Source organism: Zingiber officinale, chromosome 9A, assembly GCF_018446385.1.
Source record: "Zingiber officinale cultivar Zhangliang chromosome 9A, Zo_v1.1, whole genome shotgun sequence".
NCBI classification, from domain to species: domain Eukaryota; kingdom Viridiplantae; phylum Streptophyta; class Magnoliopsida; order Zingiberales; family Zingiberaceae; genus Zingiber; species Zingiber officinale.
This window is the reverse complement of record NC_056002.1, coordinates 40,529,791-40,551,350: the sequence shown is the minus strand read 5'-3', so window position 1 is coordinate 40,551,350 and position 21,560 is coordinate 40,529,791. Positions and strand designations below refer to the sequence as shown.

General features: G+C 35.8%; 1 protein-coding gene across 7 annotated transcripts; it reads left to right on the top strand.

Annotated features, from left to right (window-relative positions):
- Positions 1 to 10,913: 10,913 nt before the first annotated feature.
- On the top strand, positions 10,914 to 19,696 carry LOC122018650 (myosin-binding protein 1-like). Of its 7 annotated transcripts, XR_006121849.1 has the most exons (6): positions 11,171 to 11,348; positions 11,729 to 12,975; positions 13,061 to 14,945; positions 18,871 to 18,952; positions 19,038 to 19,163; positions 19,297 to 19,696. XR_006121849.1 is itself a non-coding variant. In XM_042576032.1 (4 exons), exons 2-3 carry the CDS (start codon positions 11,838 to 11,840, stop codon positions 14,914 to 14,916), a joined length of 2,994 nt encoding a protein of 997 aa, XP_042431966.1. In that variant the 5' UTR covers positions 10,914 to 10,976; positions 11,729 to 11,837; the 3' UTR covers positions 14,917 to 14,945; positions 19,297 to 19,696. The 7 variants fall into 7 exon arrangements, 5 of the variants coding, with proteins under 5 accessions (XP_042431966.1, XP_042431965.1, XP_042431963.1 ...); XR_006121850.1 differs by lacking the exon at positions 19,038 to 19,163; XM_042576032.1 differs by lacking the exons at positions 11,171 to 11,348; positions 18,871 to 18,952; positions 19,038 to 19,163 and adding an exon at positions 10,914 to 10,976.
- Positions 19,697 to 21,560: the final 1,864 nt, after the last annotated feature.

Sequence of the window (21,560 nt, the reverse complement as noted above, 5' to 3'; positions counted from 1 at the left end):
ATCACATCTAAGTCAATCAAGAAGTTTCTAAGCCATACAACTTCTTTGGCTGCCTCATGCCACATACTCAGCTTCCATGGTGGAGTCTGAAACGCATTTATGCTTAACACTCCTCCATGCTATGGCTCCACCTTTCAAAGTAAACATATACCCCAAGGTTGACTTACTACTGTCCCTATCTGATTGGAAGTCTGAATCCATGTAACTCATAGGGAGCAAATTATCTGCCTGGTAAACCAGCATATAATCTCTAGTCCTTTTCAGGTACTTTAATATATGCTTTACGGCAGTCCAATGTTCTGGTCTTGGGTTACTTTGATATCTGCTAACCATGCCCACAGTAAAACCGATATCCGGTCTCGTACATAGCATCGCATACATTAGGCTTCCTACAGCCGAAGCATAAGCAACTGCCTTCATCTCCTCTATCTCCTTTGATGTCTTAGGACACATCTCTTTAGATAAAGGTACTCCATGCCGAAAATGTAGAAAACCTTTCTTGGAGTTTTGCATGCAAGAATGAGTTAGGATAGTATCGATGTATGAAGCTTGGTATAAGCACAACATCCTTTTCTTGCGATCCCTTATTATTTTAATCCCAAGAATATGTCCACATTCTCCCAAGTCTTTCATATCAAACTACTTGGACAACCATACTCTTACGTCTGACAACACTTTGACATTGTTGCCAATGAGCAAAATATCATCTATGTATAGTACAAGAAATACCACCACGTTTTCGTTACTTTTCTTGTATACACAAGACTCATCCGGACACTAAATGAATCCATAAGACTGGATCACTTCTTCAAACTGGATGTTCCAAGATCTTGAAGCTTGCTTCAGTCCATAAATGGATTGATTGAGCTTACATACAAGATGCTCTTTGCCCTTCGCAATGAATCCCTCTGGTTGCTTCATATAGATGTTTTCTTCAAGACTTCCATTAAGGAAAGTTGTCTTGACATCCATTTGCCAAACCTCATAATTCATATGAGCAACAATAGATAAAAAAATCCGGATAGACTTAAGCATGGCTACCGGCGAAAAAGTTTCCTCATAATCGATTCCCTCTTTCTGAGTATACCCCTTCGCAACAAGCCTCGCTTTAAAGGTTTCCACCTTCCCATCTGTTCCTCTTTTTCTTTTGTAGACTCATTTATATCCAATGGTTTTTACACCATTTGGTGATTCTACAAGCTCCCAAACCTGATTAGAATGCATAGATTCTATTTCAGAGTTCATTGCACTTTGCCAAGATGCTACATCTTTATCTTGGAGTGCTTCATCATATGTCCAGGGATCAGGTTCATGTTCACCAGGGATCAAGTTCGAACACTCTTCCAAAAACATGAATCTATTAGGTCACCTAACAACCCTCCCACTACGACGAGGCACTACCTGTAATTGTGCATCATTTGTGACACGTGTTGTAGTTACTTGTGATATCTTATCTTGTACCGTTGGTACTAAAGTAGACGTGTCCTCTCTTATTTCCTCAAGAATAATTTTACTCATAGGCTTGTGGTTCATTACATAATCATCTTCTAAAAATCGAGTATTGGTGCTAACAATAACCTTCTTATCTTTGAGACTATAAAACAAACCACCTTTCGTTCCTTTAGGATAACCCACAAATAAGCGAACTTCTGTACGTGATTCTAACTTATCAGTATCTCCCTTCAGCATATGTGCTGTACTACCCCAAATCCAAATGTGTCTTAGACTAGGCTTACACTCATTCCATAATTCTATGGGAGTAGAGGATACTGACTTAGAAGGTACCATGTTCAGAATGTACGCCGCCGTTTCCAAAGCATATCCCCAAAATGAATTTGGTAATTCTGAATAACTCATCATTAATCTAACCATTTCCATAAGAGTCCTATTTCTTCGTTCCGCCATACCATTCTGTTGGGGTGTACCAGGTGCAGATAATTGGAATTGAATCCCGGCCTCTGATAAGTAACTCCTAAACTCTCCTAAGAGGTACTCTCTACCACAATCAGACCGTAGTTGTAACGCCCCGACCCGGACGGGCCTCACCCGGACCGAACCAGGAACGACACCAGAATTACCTATCGGTTTGATGACTAGCTCCACAGACTACCGGAGGTCCTTTCAGCGTGCTTTGTCCTCACTCGCACGCACCCTGGAAAACTTCCCAGGAGGTCACCCATCCTCAGATTTCTACAAGCCAAGCACGCTTAACTTTGGAGTTCTTAAGTTTGGGCTTCCGAAAAGGAAGGTGCACCTTGGTGATATGGATAGTACCATCTAACCTTTTAAGTCATACTTAACCAGAATCTCAGAACCGGGGTATTACAATCACCCTCAGAATCTCTGATACCATCTGTAACGCCCCGGCCCGGACGGGCCCCACTCGGACCGAACCAGGAACGACACCAGAATTACCTATCGGTTTGATGACTAGCTCCACAGACCACCGGAGGTCCTTTCAGCGTGATTTGTCCTCACTCGCACGCACCCTGGAAAACTTCCCAGGAGGTCACCCATCCTCAGATTTCTACAAGCCAAGCACGCTTAACTTTGGAGTTCTTAAGTTTGGGCTTCCGAAAAGGAAGGTGCACCTTGGTGATATGGATAGTACCATCTAACCTTTTAAGTCATACTTAACCAGAATCTCAGAACCGGGGTATTACATTTAGTGTCTTGATACTTTTACCATGACGTTTCTCCACATCAGCCTTGTACTCTTTGAACTTATCAAAGCACTCAGACTTGCAGTGTATCAAGTAAATGTACCCATATTTTGAATAGTCATCTATAAAAGAGATAAAATATTCAAAACCACCTCTTCCCTGGATAGTCATAGGTCCACACAAATCAAAATGAACCAATTCTAACACTTCTTTAGCTCTATACCCCTGTGTCTTAAAAGATCTCTTGGTCATTTTTCCTTCCAAGCAAGATTCGCAGGTTGGAAAGTTTTCCACCACCAATGAACCCAAAGGTCCATCGGCTATTAACCTTTGAATCTTACTCAAGTTAATATGACCCAACCTTAGATGCCAAAGATATGTTTTGTTCATTTCCGAATGTTGCTTTCTCTTATTAGAATTAGAAGATATGTTATTAATTTTCATTTGTTACATCGTGGGAGTAATTGGATTAAGAGTATATAAATTGCCAACCAACGTACCAGAACAGATAACCACCCCATTTTTCTTGACAACCACTTTGTCATCAAAAGAAACAGAATATCCATTCTTAAATAATTTAGAAACTGAAATCAAGTTCTTTCTAAAACATGGTACGTAAAGATAATTTTTCAAAATCAATGTTTTATTTCTATCAAAAGATAAATAAACATCTCCCACTACAACAGCCGCCACTCTCGTAATATTGCCCATGTAAATAGCGATCTCCCCTTCATGTAGTCGTCGGATTTCCTGAAACCCATGCAATGAATTATAGACATGATCAGTAGCTCCTGTATCTACACACCAGGTATCGGTAGATAACACCACTAAACATGTTTCAACAACTAATGAATAAGATACACCTTTATTGTTCTCTTGTCTGGCAGCCCGATTTTGGTGTCTGAAGAGTTCTTTGAGATTGAGCATCATGTCATAGGCAGTGGTTAGGGCCTGATGCTGATGTTGCAGCACATTTGACATAGAAGCCAAAATGTAACACCGTGTTATCTCATCTGCCTTGACCTATTTCCTATTTCTCTCTGTCTCCTCTTCACTAGAATCCTTATCAGGCACGCTAGGACAGACCTTGAGAAGTACGAACTTGTATTCTTCAGCAATTAAGAAAATATCCAAGTTTCATTTCCAATCAATATAATTTGGACCAGTAAGTTTGTTTTCTTTTAAAATAACAACAAGAGAATTGAAAGCCATTTTGAAATACTGAGAATCACAAAATAAAATATTTGGTCAAAACTTTATAATTTAAAATAATATTGATTTCTCGAACAATATAATTTAAATTCACCAACACCTCAAAATACTGTGAATTTCGTATGCCACGATAGTGTGGACGTATACTAATTAAAACATTTGTAAGAGGAGGTTTTACCCATTAATTTTATTATCTTGTCAACCTAACTTTATGACAAATAAAATTAATAGTTGGTTTGTCTTCGGTCACACAAATAATAGCAATGACTCCGATGGGGAGGATACTATTAAATGCGCATAAGTGTATATCATTACTTGATACTTAGTCCATTAATTAGAATTGTGCCCCTTCAGATGGAGAAGATCACATAAATCTAAATAATTTCCTATAATCATCTATAGAGGAGGTTTGATCTAGTAATCTGCAAACAAACTCATCCGATATGGAGGAAGGCACTTAAAGCCAACACGCAAGTTTGTATGCATCACTTACAAACTAGTAATGGAGACCATGAAATTTATTTAAATAATTCCTCTCCCACTTAGTTATTTAAAATCGAGGAATTTTAACATGCACACACATCACACATGCACACAAACACAGTATATAAAGGCAATAAATATGAAAATAAATTTCCAACTATTATGGTCTCATCCATCGCTGCCCCCCGTATGCCACCAACCCTAGCCGCCGCCAACCTTAGCCAGGTGAGGAGGAGAAAACCTAGCCGCTGACCCTAGGGTTTATGTCGTCGCATCTATCTTACTTCCTTTTTCGCCACACCTATGGTCCTCAAGGTAGCACCACGCATAGCAAGCCGCAACAATAAGAAATAAAAAAATTACATTTATCGATCCTATATTCACGAAGGAATGTACATGTAATCTAGATCGAACAAAATGTAAAATAAACTAATACAACTCCGGCTGTATTTAATAATTACAATCATGCACACACAAAATACCCTTGACATGCCCGAGGGTTCAAATCACATACAAACACAATATGCCATAATAGTTGGAACTAGGATGCCTGCAATCACAGAGTTAATTTATTTTGCATATCCTACTATTATCCTGCCTAAATTGTATATGAATAGTGCATAATTTAACCGAAAACCAAACACTCAAAGACAGAAAACCTGCTCTGATACCAATTGTTGGTGCTAGGAATTTCATTCTATTTAAATTTCCCATACAAAAATTGTACAAGTACAGAACTATTCCTAGCAACCCGCACGTTCGATTAGACATGTGTTTAATCAATCAAGTTCTTGAATGATCAAAGCACACCTTGATCGAAGTACAAGATCGCTGGCGTCTTGTGTTGGTATTCAAATCAATATCCAAAATCGATACGAAGAAAAAAAAACTAAATACGCAGCGGAATTAAAGAACTAGTTGTACCTTTCTTCGTAGTTAAAGACCTCTTGATCTTCTGTCGTATTCCTCTCCTCTTCTTGGGTGTCGTGTGGGTGACGATCTACCAAGATAAAACACCCAAACCTCTTCTTCCTTTCCAAGCCGCCTACCACCAAAGAATGCAAAGCAAAAAGGGGCGCCTCCTTCTTCTTCTTTTCCTCCAAACCGCCGGCCACCTAGGTGCTTCTTCTCTTCTTTTTCTTCTCCTCCAAGCCCCGACCACCAAGGGGAGATGGAGTGCCGGCCCTAGAGGGAAGAAAGGGATGTCGGGTGTCGACCCTAGAGGAAAGAAAAGGAGAAAGAAGGGATGTGGGGCGCCGACTCTAGAGAAAAAGAGAGGGTTGTTGAGTTGTGTAGAAAAATAAAACTTATCACTTATGTTTTTGTGGCACAACCTCCTCTCCTTTTATAACCCTTGGCGCCAGATAAAAAAGGAAAAAGATTAACAAATTTTTTTAGAAATCCGTTGAGAAAAAATCTCCCTTTTTTTATAACTCCCCTTTTTTTCTTTTTCTTTTTTTTTCTTTTATTGTGGTCGACCCCTTGCTTGGGCACCAAGCAAGGCTTGGTCGGCCCCTTGCTTGGGCACCAAGCAAGGATGTGGCCGGCTCCTTTCTTGGGTTGGAAGCAAAATCAAAATGGGTGAATGTGAGGCTTTATAGAGGCTACAACAGGGACCAAGAGGAGGAATTGGTTTTGGCCTCCTGATGGACTTGAGCTTCCTGTGTTCAACCCGAACACTCAACTCAAGTTCATCAATAATAACTCATACCACTAAAGGGTCATTATTGAACTACCGCACCAATCCCATATTACAATATGGGCTCCTACTTATCATGAGTGTGTTAATCTCCCTGTGTTTAAGATATCGTATGTCCGTTAATTAAATAAGTTACTGACAACTCATTTAATTAACATCTGACTCCAAGAGTAGTGCCGCTCAACTTTATTATCATATTGGACTAAGTCCGCCTGCAGGATTTACATGATAATCCTTATGAGCTCTTCAAGGGGACATCATCAACCTAAATAAATAGGGCACAGTTTCCCTTTATAATCAACAACACACCATATAAATGGTACTATCTCCCAACTTATCGGGCCTATTGATTTAACAAATAAATCTCACCCATTGATAAGTTAAAGAAAATAAATACTAAGTATATGTGTTTGTTATTATATCGGGATTAAGAGTACGCACATCCATAATAATAGAGGTTCTGTTCTTTTATATAGTCAGTATAAATTGAACAACCTCAAATGGTTCTGCTCAATACACACATAGTGCACTAGTATAATCATATAGTCAAGACAAACTAATACCAAATTACACTACAACCGTTCCAATGGTTTGCCCCTATCAATCTAGGTTGTGAGCTACTATTTATAATTTACAAGGAATTGATAACATGATCTTCTATGTGGCACCACACATCATGTTATCTACAATATAAATTAAATGGACAACTACATCGACATATATAAAATGCAGATATTTGACCAAAGTGATTCTCATTTCAAAATATCTCAAAAAATAGATGTTTATACAGCTAGGCTTATAGTATACATCCCAACAAGGGTCTCCCCTCAAACATCAAGTCACTAACCTGCTTAGAGCCTCCTATACTTTGTTCAAGGTTTCACTCACATGATTCGATCTTGGATGATGACTTTAGTTCTTGCTTGTTCTGATGGTTAGTCCGGTGAAGAACGACCTTACTCTAATACCAATTGTTTGGACCAAAAGAATTCAGATATCTCCACAATGGCATGATAGTACCTACTTTGAGCCTAAGCCCTCATAGGTTTGCTCTTAGACTCTACCCAAAATGCCTCATACCAATAGAGATATCTTTTTCTTATAATAGGATTAAGATAGCATTCCTGGTTGACCTCCGCAGGGAAGAGTCGGTAATGAATCTAACTTCCTACAAATGTGTAGGGATAGAGGATAGGTGATAGGTGATTCATGATACATTGATTAACATCACAATGAAATTGAACCCCTAGAACATTCCCAAGCCAAGTTGCTCGACACTCTTTCTTCTTTCTCTCTCTTTCTCAATCTACTTCTTTTCTCTTAGTTCTTGACTCTCAATTCACGATTGTTTAGCTAATTCACCATGAGTAATCGCTAGTGCTTATAACAAAAATTCTAGTGGGATCGATAATCTTTTATTACTTAACGACACCCATATATTTGTAGGCTCATATCACTAAACAAACTATTTTTATAGTTTTTTACTTGCATTCTATAATGATGAATTATTATCAATCATTTGCTTTCTCCATGAGTGTAGTACTTCCAGTCAAATATTGTTAAAAATGAGTCTATTCTTAAAGCTTTTGATGAGTCGGACCATATGGGCAATAGTGTGGGCCTACAAAAAAGTTAACTGGTCAAATGATGGCCTTGAAAATAGAAGATTTAAATAACTACTATAGTTGTAGCGGCTATAAAAATTCTATTTGTAATACTATGTCTATATATATATATATATATATATATATATATATATATATATATATAGCATAACTACTAAAAAAAATTCTTAAAGGGAACTAATAATTTATTTTAATTTAAATATGAAAACTCCATGCCTTTGATTTTAAATACAGAAATTCATTTAAATATAATGTTATATGTCTTATTTTGTCCCTCTATACAAATGATATTAACCTGTCTTTTAATATACATATGTATCACTACTGGTACATTCCTAAACTCACTTTAATATACTAAGCTTCAATAATATATCTGCTACAAAAGCATCTTTACTCTTCTTAAAATTTGAACTTGTTTGTTGAAATAAACAAGCAAACATGTTATTAAACTCTTAAAAATATTGGAGTTAACTACAACCTACAATCATTCTTACCTTCAAGATTTGGTCTTTCATAGCTATAAGATTTGATGTTGTTAAAGAAGTAGTGTGAGTAGCTTGGGAAGAGGGTATTTTTTTATTCTGTTGTCTCTGCAATTTCCTCTCCTTTTTTTTCTCATTAACAGTTCCAGTTCCAGCTTCAGTTCCAACCCCACTAACACTAGAAACTTGTATTAGTCTAGCACCAACCCTTCTTCCTTTGGGTAAACCTTTGAACCAAATGGGTGATGATGGTTCTCCCCTTGCCTTCACATCCAAAGGTAGCCTAGTTTTCTTTGTGGCCCACCTTTTAATCCTTGTATGTATAGTTTTCGGTGGCTTAGGATTAGTTGTAGCCTCTAGGGGCTCTTTACCTTTGTCCTGGTTGGGGGCTGCTATTTTTTCTTCTATGACACTGTACTTCATAAGGCCTTGCAACTCAACTATTAATTTGTCATTTTGAGCGCTTATCATGTCCTTCTCAACAATGATTGGCTCATTATTCTTGACAATCCTCTCCAAAAGATCAAGAAGCTCCTTTATTTTGTTATCCTTCTCATTAATGAGCTTCTCATTAGAAGTGTTGGTGCTTTCTAATAAATCAACCACTTTAGGCTTATGCTTCTAGAGGGACTCTATATATGCATTTTTATCCTCAATCATTTTATTTTTTATTTTTACAGTCTGAGCATGGGACTGCTTCTACAACTCCTCTTGTAGGTTTTTCATTAGTTGGGACATATGGTAGGAGACCAATAGATACAAATTGAAATTTTGATTATGATAGACTTAATCATTATTTTTTTATGGAAGGGCCTCTATCATCTTCTTTATTAATGTCACATGTCAGATAAACCATTTCTAACGGACAATTCATAGAAGGACAATTGGATTAATTAGTTTTATAATTGGGACATGCTCGTACATCCAAACATATATCGCAAAAATACTTGATTAAGGAATTTAAATCAAACAAACAATAATGGTAATGCTCGAACTTATTAATTTATATCAACTTACAACCAAGATTTGTATAAAGGTAAGCTTTTGTGTGCCCTCCAAGCCCTCTGGTTTGTCTCAAAATGATAGACTGACTCCAATATTTTCGTTTTGAGGGGTCATGTATTCATATATAGTCTCACACTAATTATACTATTTATATTATCAAAATCATTTATATAATGTATTAGTGATAGTATAGGTAGCATATCTACTGCTAGTAGTGGAAAAACAGGCACAAATAAAAAAAATGCAATATGAACAAGTGACAATACAAAATGTCAGCATTTGGAACTTCTTTCCCTTTTAATTTTCTGAAGCAAATTTTTAAGATCCTTCTTTAAACATTCTCCATTTTTAAAATGTTGCAGATATAGTTGACTTAAGGTAGTATATATATGCATAGGAACTACATCTCCACAGAAATATCTTTTCTTATGAAACTCAACTTTATATTTTGAAACATGAAACACCTAGCTTCAACGTCCCAGTTATGAAATATATTTTGAAGTCCTCTTATATGTAATTGGATGTCAGGACTATGCAAATAGATCTAGACCTGTTGCTCACTAGGTTTCACAGATTTTATAAAGTTCTTGAACTGTTATTTTCTGTATGTCCATAAGAATATAAGATTTCACCTCTATATTTTTCATTTCCACCACTCAAAGTCTCAGAATCACTTGAAGTCATTTAGACCTACAAGACAAATACTATATTTCTTATTCACAATGTTGAAGTTAAGAAAACACCATTGGATACAATCAAGTGAATTAAACTTATATCAATTACCAAGGTATTCAAATACAATTCATTTCCTTTATGATACAGTGTGTAGAAGCTAGTATAGAAGATAGCTACTAGCTTCTACCTTTGTAACAGCTAATGTATTCATAGCTAAAGAATCTAGACTGTTGAAATATTGTATAACCTTTCCTGCTTACTACAAGATCTTAGCAGATTCAATGGTAGCATCAAGGAAAGTTCCTTCTTGCTACAAAGTTAGAAGCATTTGCTATGATCTTGTAGCAAGCAACAATGTGTAACGGAGTAAATTCTAAATGTTGAAAAAACTCTAAACATTAAATGAGAGAACTTTAGGACGATGAATAGGAAACCATATAATATTACATTGATTTCACCTTCTATTTAACACCATATCACATATCTTTAAATTTATTTTTGGTATTTGGAGAGGGAAACAAAAGTAGTTATGAGAGTTGAAGTAGAAGGGAGAATTGTCGGCCTATGATCTTTGTGAAAAAAATAAAAATGACACCCTTTTGAATTTATGGGTCGGCTATGGTTTAAAGTTAAAATCTTAAGTACTTAAACCTGATTCAAAACTTAAACCATGTACTGAAACTCAAATTTTTGAATCAAAAACAAGAAATTTCCGACCGTTCAAATTAAATGGGCGTCCATCTAACTTTAATTAGATAGGAAGTATTTTTGCATTAATGAAAATAAATAAATCCTTTTGAATATTTTTTAAAAATAATTGTGCAGTTAATTACTTTTTTCACGTCAGCATTAATAAGCCAATCTCTCCCCCACACTCCACCACCGACCACCCACCGGCCCCCGTAGAAAATTAAAATCAACTTCTGGACTTGCAGCCCAACGATTCACCCTAACCTAAGAAATCCAACTAGTATAACAAACGGTGGGGCCGTCGTGGGCAATTCGTGGTTGTTTTGTTTTAATTATTTTTTCCTGTGTTTTTTTTTGCCTTATTTCCATTCCGTTTACTCTTCTTATTTGCCGCCGTCTCTCTGTTCCTTTCGCGTTCCTCCTCCGATCCCACGGAGAAGAGGTGAGAAGAACTCAAAGTTGTCATCTTGCTTCGCTTTTGTCTCGATCAGTGATGTGGAAATCGTGCTGGGTGTGGTTTTCCCTTATCGCCTTTCGGTTCCTTCCACGTCGTTTTCTGCCGATTCCAGCCGCCTTTGTTGTCATCTCCTTAGAAAAGTGCCAATAATGGAGGGCAGGAGTGTGGTGGGTGGTGAAAGCCTCACAGCAGCCAGTTTACGTTTGCTTTTGTCTTTCTCTTGCTCTATTAAACCCAGTTGCTTTCTTAGCCTCTTGTTCTGCTTCCCATCGGTTGGGAAGAATTCCAGAAAAAAAAGGGCTTTTTTATTTTCCTCCCTGCTCCCTGGATCTCCTTTTTTCATGATCTGACTTCGTGGTGTGTTATCAATTCCCCGTGGTTTCAGACTTTGTCTTCTCGTTCAGTTCTTCTCGCTCCGATTGGACTTGTACTTGAATGTTTTTGTTTGGATGATTGAGATCTGTCTTTGTATTTTTTTTCGATCTTATGTAGAAATAAGCAAATTGAATATTCTTTTTCATCTTGAGGAAAAGGTTATGCTTTTGTTCAGATCATACTTACTTCATGTAGTTGTAGTTTCCTTTCGTATGAATACTAAATAATTAGGTGATTGTTTTCCTGCAGTTGATTAACTGCTCGTATTGTCCAATTTTTGTGAAAATTTTTAGGAAAAATGTTCAATGCTGAGGATTTACTTGACAAAATGAAAACTGATGTCTCCATGTTATTGTTTTCAGTGTGGATATTGTTGAATACCAACTGCCATTTCTATTCATATAGTCTGCATGCTGTTCTAGCGCTCCATCTGTATAGATGCTCTGATAAATTGATGTTAGACTGGTAAAGATGGCTTCAAAGGCTCCTGTCAGTAGTATCCGAGGATTCTCTAATGCTCTATCTTCGGCTGTGCTCGAATGGATTTTGATGTTTCTATTGTTTATTGATGCCTTGCTATCCTACCTAGTGACAAAATTCTCTCGTCTTTGCATGTTACAAACACCTTGTCTATTCTGTTCAAGACTGGATCACATTTTTGGAAATGAGAAACCAGGCTTCTATCTTGATTTAATTTGCAAAGACCACAGAATAGAGATATCACCATTATCTTTCTGTAGTGTTCATGGGAATCTTGCTGACATGTGCAAGAGCTGTCTCCTTTCGGCTTCTACTGAGAGGAAATCTACCCCTGAGACCAATAGACAATTTATTGGTAGGCACAAAGGGCATTCTCATGACCATGATGAGGATGCTGAGGACGACAACTTCATTGTGTTTCATGGGGATGAGTTGGCAAACATTCCGTATCTCAAGAGGGGTCACAAACTACACGCCATTGGCATGGAAGAAGATAAACCTGTTCAAGCGCATGTGCCTGATGTTGACATTCCTTCATTGTCATCAACTAGGAAAGATTTTGTTAAAGTTGAAGGTGGGCAAAGAAAAGGAAAGGAGAAACTTTTGGTTTCTCCAACAAATTTTCATGTGAAAAATCAAGGAGTTGATCGCTTCTCTCATGTTGGTTACAGTGAAGTTAAAATTTCCTCTGACTCTGATTCTGAGGCTCCAGTCACACTTGATGAAGGAAATTCTTTGGCATTTGGAGATGACAATACTCAGGATGATTTGGTGTCTGATATCGTAGCTTTCGATAATGCCAATATTACCAAAAACAGTTCAGCTGGTGTCTTGGAAGACATAAGCCAAGAAAAGGTTATTCACCCAGCGGTTAATATTTCAGAAGATGATGTCCTTGAAAAGTTGATTCACTTTGCACCACTTCCTAATGAACCTTGTGCATCATTTCCTGAAAAGCAAATAAATGTAGCTGAGTTTTATAACGTTCCATCTTCATCTTCTAATGCTGCTGAGCATTGTTTGATTGACACTAATTCAAGCAAAGTTGAAGTCAAATCAATCCCCGTACAATATGAATTTGTGTCACATGATTCTCGAGATGGCCAAGTAGAAAACTCAGGTATGAAAAGTAAGTTACCATGCTCATATATGTTATATTACTTTTGTGACTTTTGGTTGTTAACTCTTATTTTGTTGTTGCTTTGTTCAAATAGATATTGAGTTACTTGATGCTTCCTGCATCAGCTTCCTTGATGATAAGAAAGATACCTGTGCAACTCACATCAATTTGAAGATAAGTAATGATACAAATGAGCATGGTCAATCTATGAGCACTATTATCGACTTGAATGGTACCCATGAGCATACTGTTGATATTACAGGAAAATCTTCATCTTCTGTATCTTCTCAAGTAATTATGAATAAGGATTCATCTATAATTGAGGAAGATTTGATAGGTGACTCTGGTGAATCTATGAATAAGCATATGGATCTGAATAATGCTAATAAGCATGCTCTTGGTACTAGTGGATGCTTGCCTTCTAAAATTCAGGAAGATCTAATTAATGGTTCTGATCAATCTATGAGTCCTCATATGGATCTGAATGATGCTTATAAGCTTGCTATTGATACTGATGGAAGCATGCCATCTCCTCAATTTACTGAAGTGATGATGAGGAAGGATTCATTTAAAGTTCAAGAGGATTTGATTACTGAATTTGGTCAATCTATGAATACTAGTATGGATCTGAATGATGCTTACAAGCTGGCAACAAAGAGAAGTTTATCGTCTCCCAGATTTACTGAAGTAATTATGGGAAAGGATTCTTCAAGAGTGCAGGAAGACCTCAAACTTCTGATTTCTCAAATATCTGCAGCACAGGGGATTGAGTCTCCATGGAATGAAATGACTCCTAGTCCCAGATCATTTACACAAGGTGATGAATCAGTACTGCAGAACATTACTAAGACACTCTCTCTTGAGAGGAATGGATCAGGATTAGAATCACTAGAAGGTAGCATTGTAAGTGAAGTGGAAGGGGAAGGTGCTGTTGAGAGGCTGAAGAGACAGATTGAATTGGACAGGAAGTCAATAAGCCTTCTCTTCAAGGAATTAGAAGAAGAAAGAAATGCTTCAGCAATTGCTGCAAATCAAGTCATGGCCATGATGACTAGGTTGCAAGAAGAGAAGGCTTCTATGCAAATGGAGGCTGTGCAGTACCAAAGAATGATGGAAGAGCAAGCTGAGTATGACCTTGCAGCACTCCAGAAATGTAATGAGTTACTTGCTCAAAGAGAGAAAGAAATAAAAGATTTGCAATATGAGGTGGAAAGCTGCAGGAAACACTATGCTGACGAAATTTCTGCTGATAAAACACTTGAATTTTGTGGTAATTTCCTTGATAAGGAGATTGCATTTTGTGACAAAACTGGGGAAGCTAAAATATCAAGATTTACTGAATTAGGAAATTATAAAGACCACTTATCTTTTTTTGAGGAAGAGGCAACATATATATCAAATTGTTTGAAGAAGTTAGAGAAAAAATTGTATCTTTTTTCTAATAATGGCATCTATGATGATGTTTCTGATTTTAATCTGAATAGCAATATTGATGATCCAAATGAAGTTTCTGGTAAAACATCTGTGAATGTTGATGGTGAAGAGTATTTTGAAAGGAATGCAATGTCAGAAAGTGGTGTTGGCACATACGGTCAATATTCCATTGATGATCTAAAAGATGGTCCTTTGGGAAATATTGAAAACTTTGTGTTGGAAGAGAAGGTATCTAGAAGACGTTTACATCCTGTGGAACAGAATAATAGTGACAGATCTGACATTGACAAGCAACACTTATTAAAGGCAGGTGATTTCCATGAACTAGCCTCTTTTGAGAATGAAGTGTCAAGTCTAAGTCGGAGGTTGGAAGCACTTGAAGTTGATCGCAATTTCCTAGAACATGCTATCAATTCACTTAAAGCTGGAGAACATGGTGTTCAATTTATTCAAGAGATAGCTCGTGATCTACAGGAACTAAGGAGCATTGGAATCAATAGAAGAAATCATGTATAGCTTGTTCAGCTACAAATTCAATCTAAATGGTAAGATTTTCTACTAATCCTTTGAGTATATAGGTTCTCATAGTAATAGACAAGTCATGAGTTATCTTCTTGAGAACCAAAATGCATATGCTAAGTGTGAAATAAATGCTAAATGCTATTATTTTATCTTTAGTTTCTTCCTTCATCTTTTTAGATAGGGTATATAACAAAGATTATCATACTTTTTTAGCAGGGACACTTTTTGGCTGATAAGTAGTAATTTAATGGGGATCATCTACTATCACACTAGGAAAATGGCACAGATAATGATAATATTCATTGTTTTTCAGCATTGGAAATGCAATATAGCATTTTAACCGAGTTTGCATAGAGCTCACTAGATGATAAATTCATATATTCAATTCTTTAAATAGTTGGGACAAACATAGCTTGATAATCATGATGATGATAATATAAGTGTGTGAGAGATATCACTTCATCGGAGAGAGATTTTCACTTTGTTAGAGACAAGTAGTAATCTAATAAAAATGTACATCTTTTATCATATATAATGATCAGTACTGGCAAAGACTTGAAGTGGTCTATATCTATAACAAGTGGAGATTCCATAATATCTTTGAATCAGTGTTAGATACTTATAATACTAGGAACTACTTGTAATTTAACATTGATGAATATGGTCATATGTAGAGGGGATTACCAATGGTCTATCTAATTTTTCCCGTTAAGTTGGGTATGCTCCAATATGCAAGGAAGCCTTTGAATAGATGTCTCAAGAACCACTTGTTGCTGTGCAAATTAAATTCTAATTATAAAGGGATTACCAATGGTCTATCTAATTTTTCTTGTTAAGTTGGGTATGCTCCAATATGCAAGGAAGCCTTTGAATAGATGTCTCAAGAACCACTTGTTTTTGTGCAAATTAAATTCTAATTATAAAGGTACCGCTTTTAAATATTATGTTTACAATAACAATAACCAAGCCTTATCCCAATAGGTGGGGTCGGCTCTATGGATCATTTTATGCCATTGAGCTCAATCTCCTACTATATCATCATCTATACTTAAATAAATTTTATCTTATTTTATTGTTGCTAACCAATCTTTTTTAGTCTTCCTCTTTTTTGTTTGATATGTGTGTTTGCAATAGTTTCATATCGCCTAATTGGAGCATTTAGGCCATCCACAATGCATTGGTTAATAGGGGTGTTATAACACCCCTTGGTGTTAAACACCATTGTGAAGGGGTGTTATAACACCCCTTCACTTGAACACGTTCAAGCAATGTGGGGTGGGCCAGCCTGGCCCACCCCACATGTTTTTTTAAAACTTTTTTTTTAATTTTAATTATTAAAAAATTAATAATTAAAAAAATTAAATATATTAAAAAAATTAATATTATTTTTGAAAAATAGTAAAATTATTTTTTAAAAAGTAAGATTATTATTAAAAATAATAATAATAATTTAAATATTTTATTATATATTTAAAATATATTTATTTAATATGATATAATTTTAAGATGATTGAGTGGGCTGTAGGACCCATAAATAATAAATGTTAATGTTAAAAGGAATATGGGTAAAAGAGATATGTTGTTATAATGAGTATGTGGCAGTCGACCCCATACTTTTTGATGAGGTGGTGGGTGCTATAATAAAGATGTATTGTGGATGCTCTTATGGGGCGTCTAAGTACATATTCGTACCATCTTAAATGTGTCTCTCGGAGTTTTCCTCAATAGATGCAACTCCGACTTTTTCTCTAATGCTCTTATTTCGTATTCTGTCCATCCTCGTATGTCCACACATTCACCTTAACATCTTCATCTCTGCAACTCTCATCTTCTGCTCATATGCTGAGTTATAGTCCAACATTCAGCTTCATATAACATAGCAAGTCTAACTACGGTTTTGTAGAACTTTCGTTTAATTTTTAAAGGTACTTTACGGTCACATAAAACACCCGACGCTCTCCTCAATTTCAACCATCCTGCTTATATTCTACGTAAGACATCTTTCTCAATCCCTCCATCATTTTGTAAAAATGATTCTAAATATTTAAAGTTCTCGGTTCCGGACAACTCATCATCGTTTTGCAAAAATGATCCTAAGTTATCCCGAATTTTTTGGGTTGGCAACTGTATGAAGGTGATCACTTGATTGAATTCGGTGGTGATATATCACTAATATCATAACATTTAAGTCTCCTAGCTAATTCCTTTTTATCTTCAAGTCAATTGATTCAATTTGTCGCATTGTAGATCTATGAGTGTTTTCATGCCATCTTAATCTTTCCTTAAAATCATTTTAACTTCTTTTGAAGCTGTACCTAATTGATTTCTCTAAATATTTTATTTTATTATCCTTTGTATCATCTGGCACATATCTTAGCATTCTGTTCCAGTGTCATTGTGAAGTGATTTTAAAATCTTGTGAACTATCAAGTGATAAACTTAACCAATCATGTACTACCACAGTAAGGCGGTTGTAAATGCTATACTGACGTTTCTGGTTAGAGAAACCGACAATAAGAACTGATAAATTACTTTATTGCACACGGAGTCGTGATGCTAAAAGTATGTAAGTAGATTTGTTGACCTCCATTAATGAAATTGATCCTTTCGTATTTTATTTTCTATTACATATCTCAAACCAGTAATCATACTAATCCTTGATTTGTTCTGTCTAATCAATTCAACCTGGTTCTATTTGATATATATGATCTCTAACTTACCAGTTGCCATTTCAAATTCAAAAAACTACAACTACAACATTATTCCCAGCTCTCCTCCTCTCCTCTCCTAGCCTTTGTCTTCTCTCCCTTTCCATCACTAGTTTTAAGTTTAACCTAGTTCAAGGTGTATCTCCCTCTTCTCTCTCCCTCCCCATCCCTCCCCATCCCTCCCCATCTCTAAGTATATCTAAAGTTGGAAGACTTTCTCATCGTACATCTTCCCATTGAAGTGTAGTCATTATCTAACTCTCCATGTTCATGTATAATCTAAAGGATTGTAATACTTATAGATAAACATTGGTAGTTAGATGAAGGAGAGTCTTGGCGCAATGGTAAAGTTGCTGCCATATATCCTTGAGGTCACAGGTTCAAGTCGCGGAAATAGTTACTCGCAATGTAGGGTAAGGTTCATTACAACAAATTTAACTTTTCGCGGCGCGTCATCAACAACGCACAGTTATAACATACTGTTAAAAATATTATTTACAGCACGTCTAATAAATTACGTTGCAGATACTATTATATTTTTTACAAATAAATGCGTGCCCCCCTCCCCCCCTTCCTTCCTTTTGATTTCGAGTCTTCATAGGGTTCTTCGAGGCGAAAGGAGCAGAGGCATTTGTGTTATGACTTTTACCAACTTGGAGTTGTGCAACATGCGATGCCTGCAGCGGATAAAATAATTGTGCATTGCAGAAAGTTAAATTTATTGTGGTGGTTGCGTATAATAGACCTAATATGGTCCAACCCTTCCCCGGGAACCTTTATTAGTAGGAGCTTCGTGCATACTGCGCTTTATACATTGACATTTAGATAAGCAAGACCAATTAATTAAAATGAGACTTGGTGTGTTGATTTTTTTTTTTTCAGATTTCTTGTTTAGATATAGTGATAGTGTTAATTTTGAGAATTTTTCTTCTTCCCAAAACATGAATATGATGTTCTATTTTAAATTTTATTATGCTATTTATAAGTTATTTTTTTAACATACTATTTTGATTTTCCATATGCAGTTGTAAATTGTTATTAACTTGATTCTCGTCTCCTAGTTATCACTGGTTGTTGGTCTGACTGGTTTTATCTGTCGTTAATAAATTTGGTTATTTTCCACATCAATCATTGATTTCTGATCTACTAGTTGAACTGATTAGTCCAGTCCAGTTCTTATGACACGGAATCACAATTAATGGCCATTCACTCGTTATCTCCCTTTGCTCTTCGTTGCTAGAAAAACTCTTCCCCTGGCAATGAGTCGTTTGCGACAAGATCATTACTTGATTGGCATCTTGATGAATCCACAATGCCAAAAGGTAGTAGCTAATTAAAAGTTATAGATCATCAGACATTTTTCAGCTCTATATTTCTTCATCTTGAAATCCTTTTTATCATAATCAGGTTCCAACCAATAATAGAACACAAGCAACACTGTAATGATGCATTTAGTGGTAATTCAAGTCTTATTCTGGCAGCGGTCGTGTACTTAGTTTTACAATTCCGGTGACAACAGATCGACTGTAGCATGTATGGACTAAGTAAATATGTTTGTATCGTGTTAGAATATTACATGTTGGTAGTGGTTACATTTCATGTCAGAGTTAGAATATCCATACTTTCATACAGTTCCTTATGTTTTTTTTTTTTTTGCGGAATTTAGATATCGAAGGTACTCGAGTTGAACAATTGAGAGCGCACATCATCAGTTGTATATTAACATCAGCATTCAGAAATGAGGGCTGATGCTTCTTTAAAGGCTTGCTCCTCTCCCTGTTGCCTGCAAGTGTTTCTTCTGTTTTTATTTGTAGCATATGTTTTCCATATTGTCTTGATTTGATTAAGGGTTTATTTTTTAAAACACCCTTTTGCTCTTATAATGGAGTGATCTGCATGAGTGATTGTCGCGACATAGATCAATTAGTGTGCATTGTAAAGTTTCGTTTGTATAACACAGGATTAGCGGATCATTGGTTGATTTTAGTGTTTGTTTTATAGTATCTCGGAAATGTAATTAACATTAAGATTATGCTTTCTTCATGGAAATTGTTTTTGTTTGCCTAGGGTTCTTGTTTCTGTTAGTTAATATCTACAAATATGCTGCAATCAATTCAATTTTGGTATTGTTGGCTTCGTTAAATGGATCCAAACCATTTTTTTTTTTAAAAGAACTGTTTCGAAATTTCTTTGATATGCAGTCCAACTAAATCAGAATTTTTTAGTTTGGCTATCCACTTCGAGTTATTTAGAAAATATTGATTTATAGTTGAATATTTGTTTTTATTTAGTCTTGATAAATGAAGTTGCCACAAGCACATCAGCACATGAGCATGGCGGAAAAGAAGCTCAATGGAGACATAAATAATGGGGCAAAACTCGAAAGGATAATTCAATTATTAGAATTATCAAAGGGTATTTTTTTTTAAAAAAAAATAACGTCCTATTATATTTGTAATTGATTGTTATAGCAACTATTAAATATATGTTACAATGTGTTAAAATAAAGCAGTTTAATTTAGTAAAAAAATAAATAAATATAGAGTGATTAAAATTATTTAGATTTAATCAAAATAGATACAAAAGCAAAAATGTTTTAAATTATTATAGCAATTATTAAATAATTATTATAATATTACTACATTGTTGCACAAATAGAATATTTTTTATTATTTTGAAATGATTTTGATTTAGTTGGAGTAATTTTCAAAATTTTGGTTTGATATAAAAGTGTTATATATATAATATTTTTATCAACTTGAGTTTAAACTTTTGGGGAAAAAACATTAGTGACGTCTTTTTTATTTTTGGCCTTTTAGGATTGTGTATGTTTTTAAGTGGTGGATTCAAACAAAATTAGCCAAAGTTAAACTATTTGACATGATTTAACTAGAAAATCAAATGCCCAGTAGATAATCTTTGTAGAAATAAATTACAGATGAGATTATAAATTGGCATTGCATATGTTTTTATGCTCATTCATGTGGCAAAGGTGATTTGCTCGTCTCCAGTGAAATCATACTTGGATGCGCTGAATTTCAATTCTAAGATCTCATGTAGTAATATCCTATGTCTCAACTATTGCAGCGCCATGAGAGGATGTTTTTATGCCCACTCATGATCAAAGAATAGTTAGTGACAACTAATGTAATGTCTTTAGCAAAGGAATGCTAAGCGAATATCAAAATGTAAGATAAACTTCATTGAGAAACAACGGACAAGAAGCCATAATTTATTCCTTGAGAGTCCCACTTAATCAATGAAGCGGGAAAGATAGATGTGTTGAATAAGATAAATGATCTAGAAGGACAAAGTTAAAATCATAAATATTAAAATTAGATAGGACCATTGGTTCAATAGAAAAAAAAAACTAATAAGATCTATCTTGAGATTGAGTTAGTTTATCTAATTGGAGATTTTCAAAAATTGGACCAATATGTTGCATGACACGAGGCTCAATTATAACATCACATAGAAAAATAAGTTTATAATAAGTTGTGATGGTGTCCTTCCTGGCTCGGATTCCTCTTCTTCCTCTGGGATTGTGGTTGAGTTAAGTTCTTTGGTGTGCTTGTTGTCTGTATTCTATGAGTCGAAGCACTTCAGTCGAGGGTTGGCATTACCAGTGTGACTCCTCTGAACATCAAGTCAGCACGAGCTAAGAGGGAAGGCTTGTGTATGCACACAAGAGAACATAGGAGCTCAAAGAAGAAGATGGAGAAGATTATTCTTTGTGTGTGAGAGAAAAATCATACCTTCACTTACCTTTGTAGAGCCTTATATAGCCATAGAGGTGGAAGGTCCACATAAGCTATCATGCGAGCCCTAAGTGTTGGGTTTTTCGGGCCGCGAAAACCGCTTTTTCGCGTCGCGGAAACCCCGAAAGCCCCTAGCCAACGGATCCGTGCAAAGAAAAATTTGAAATTTTTT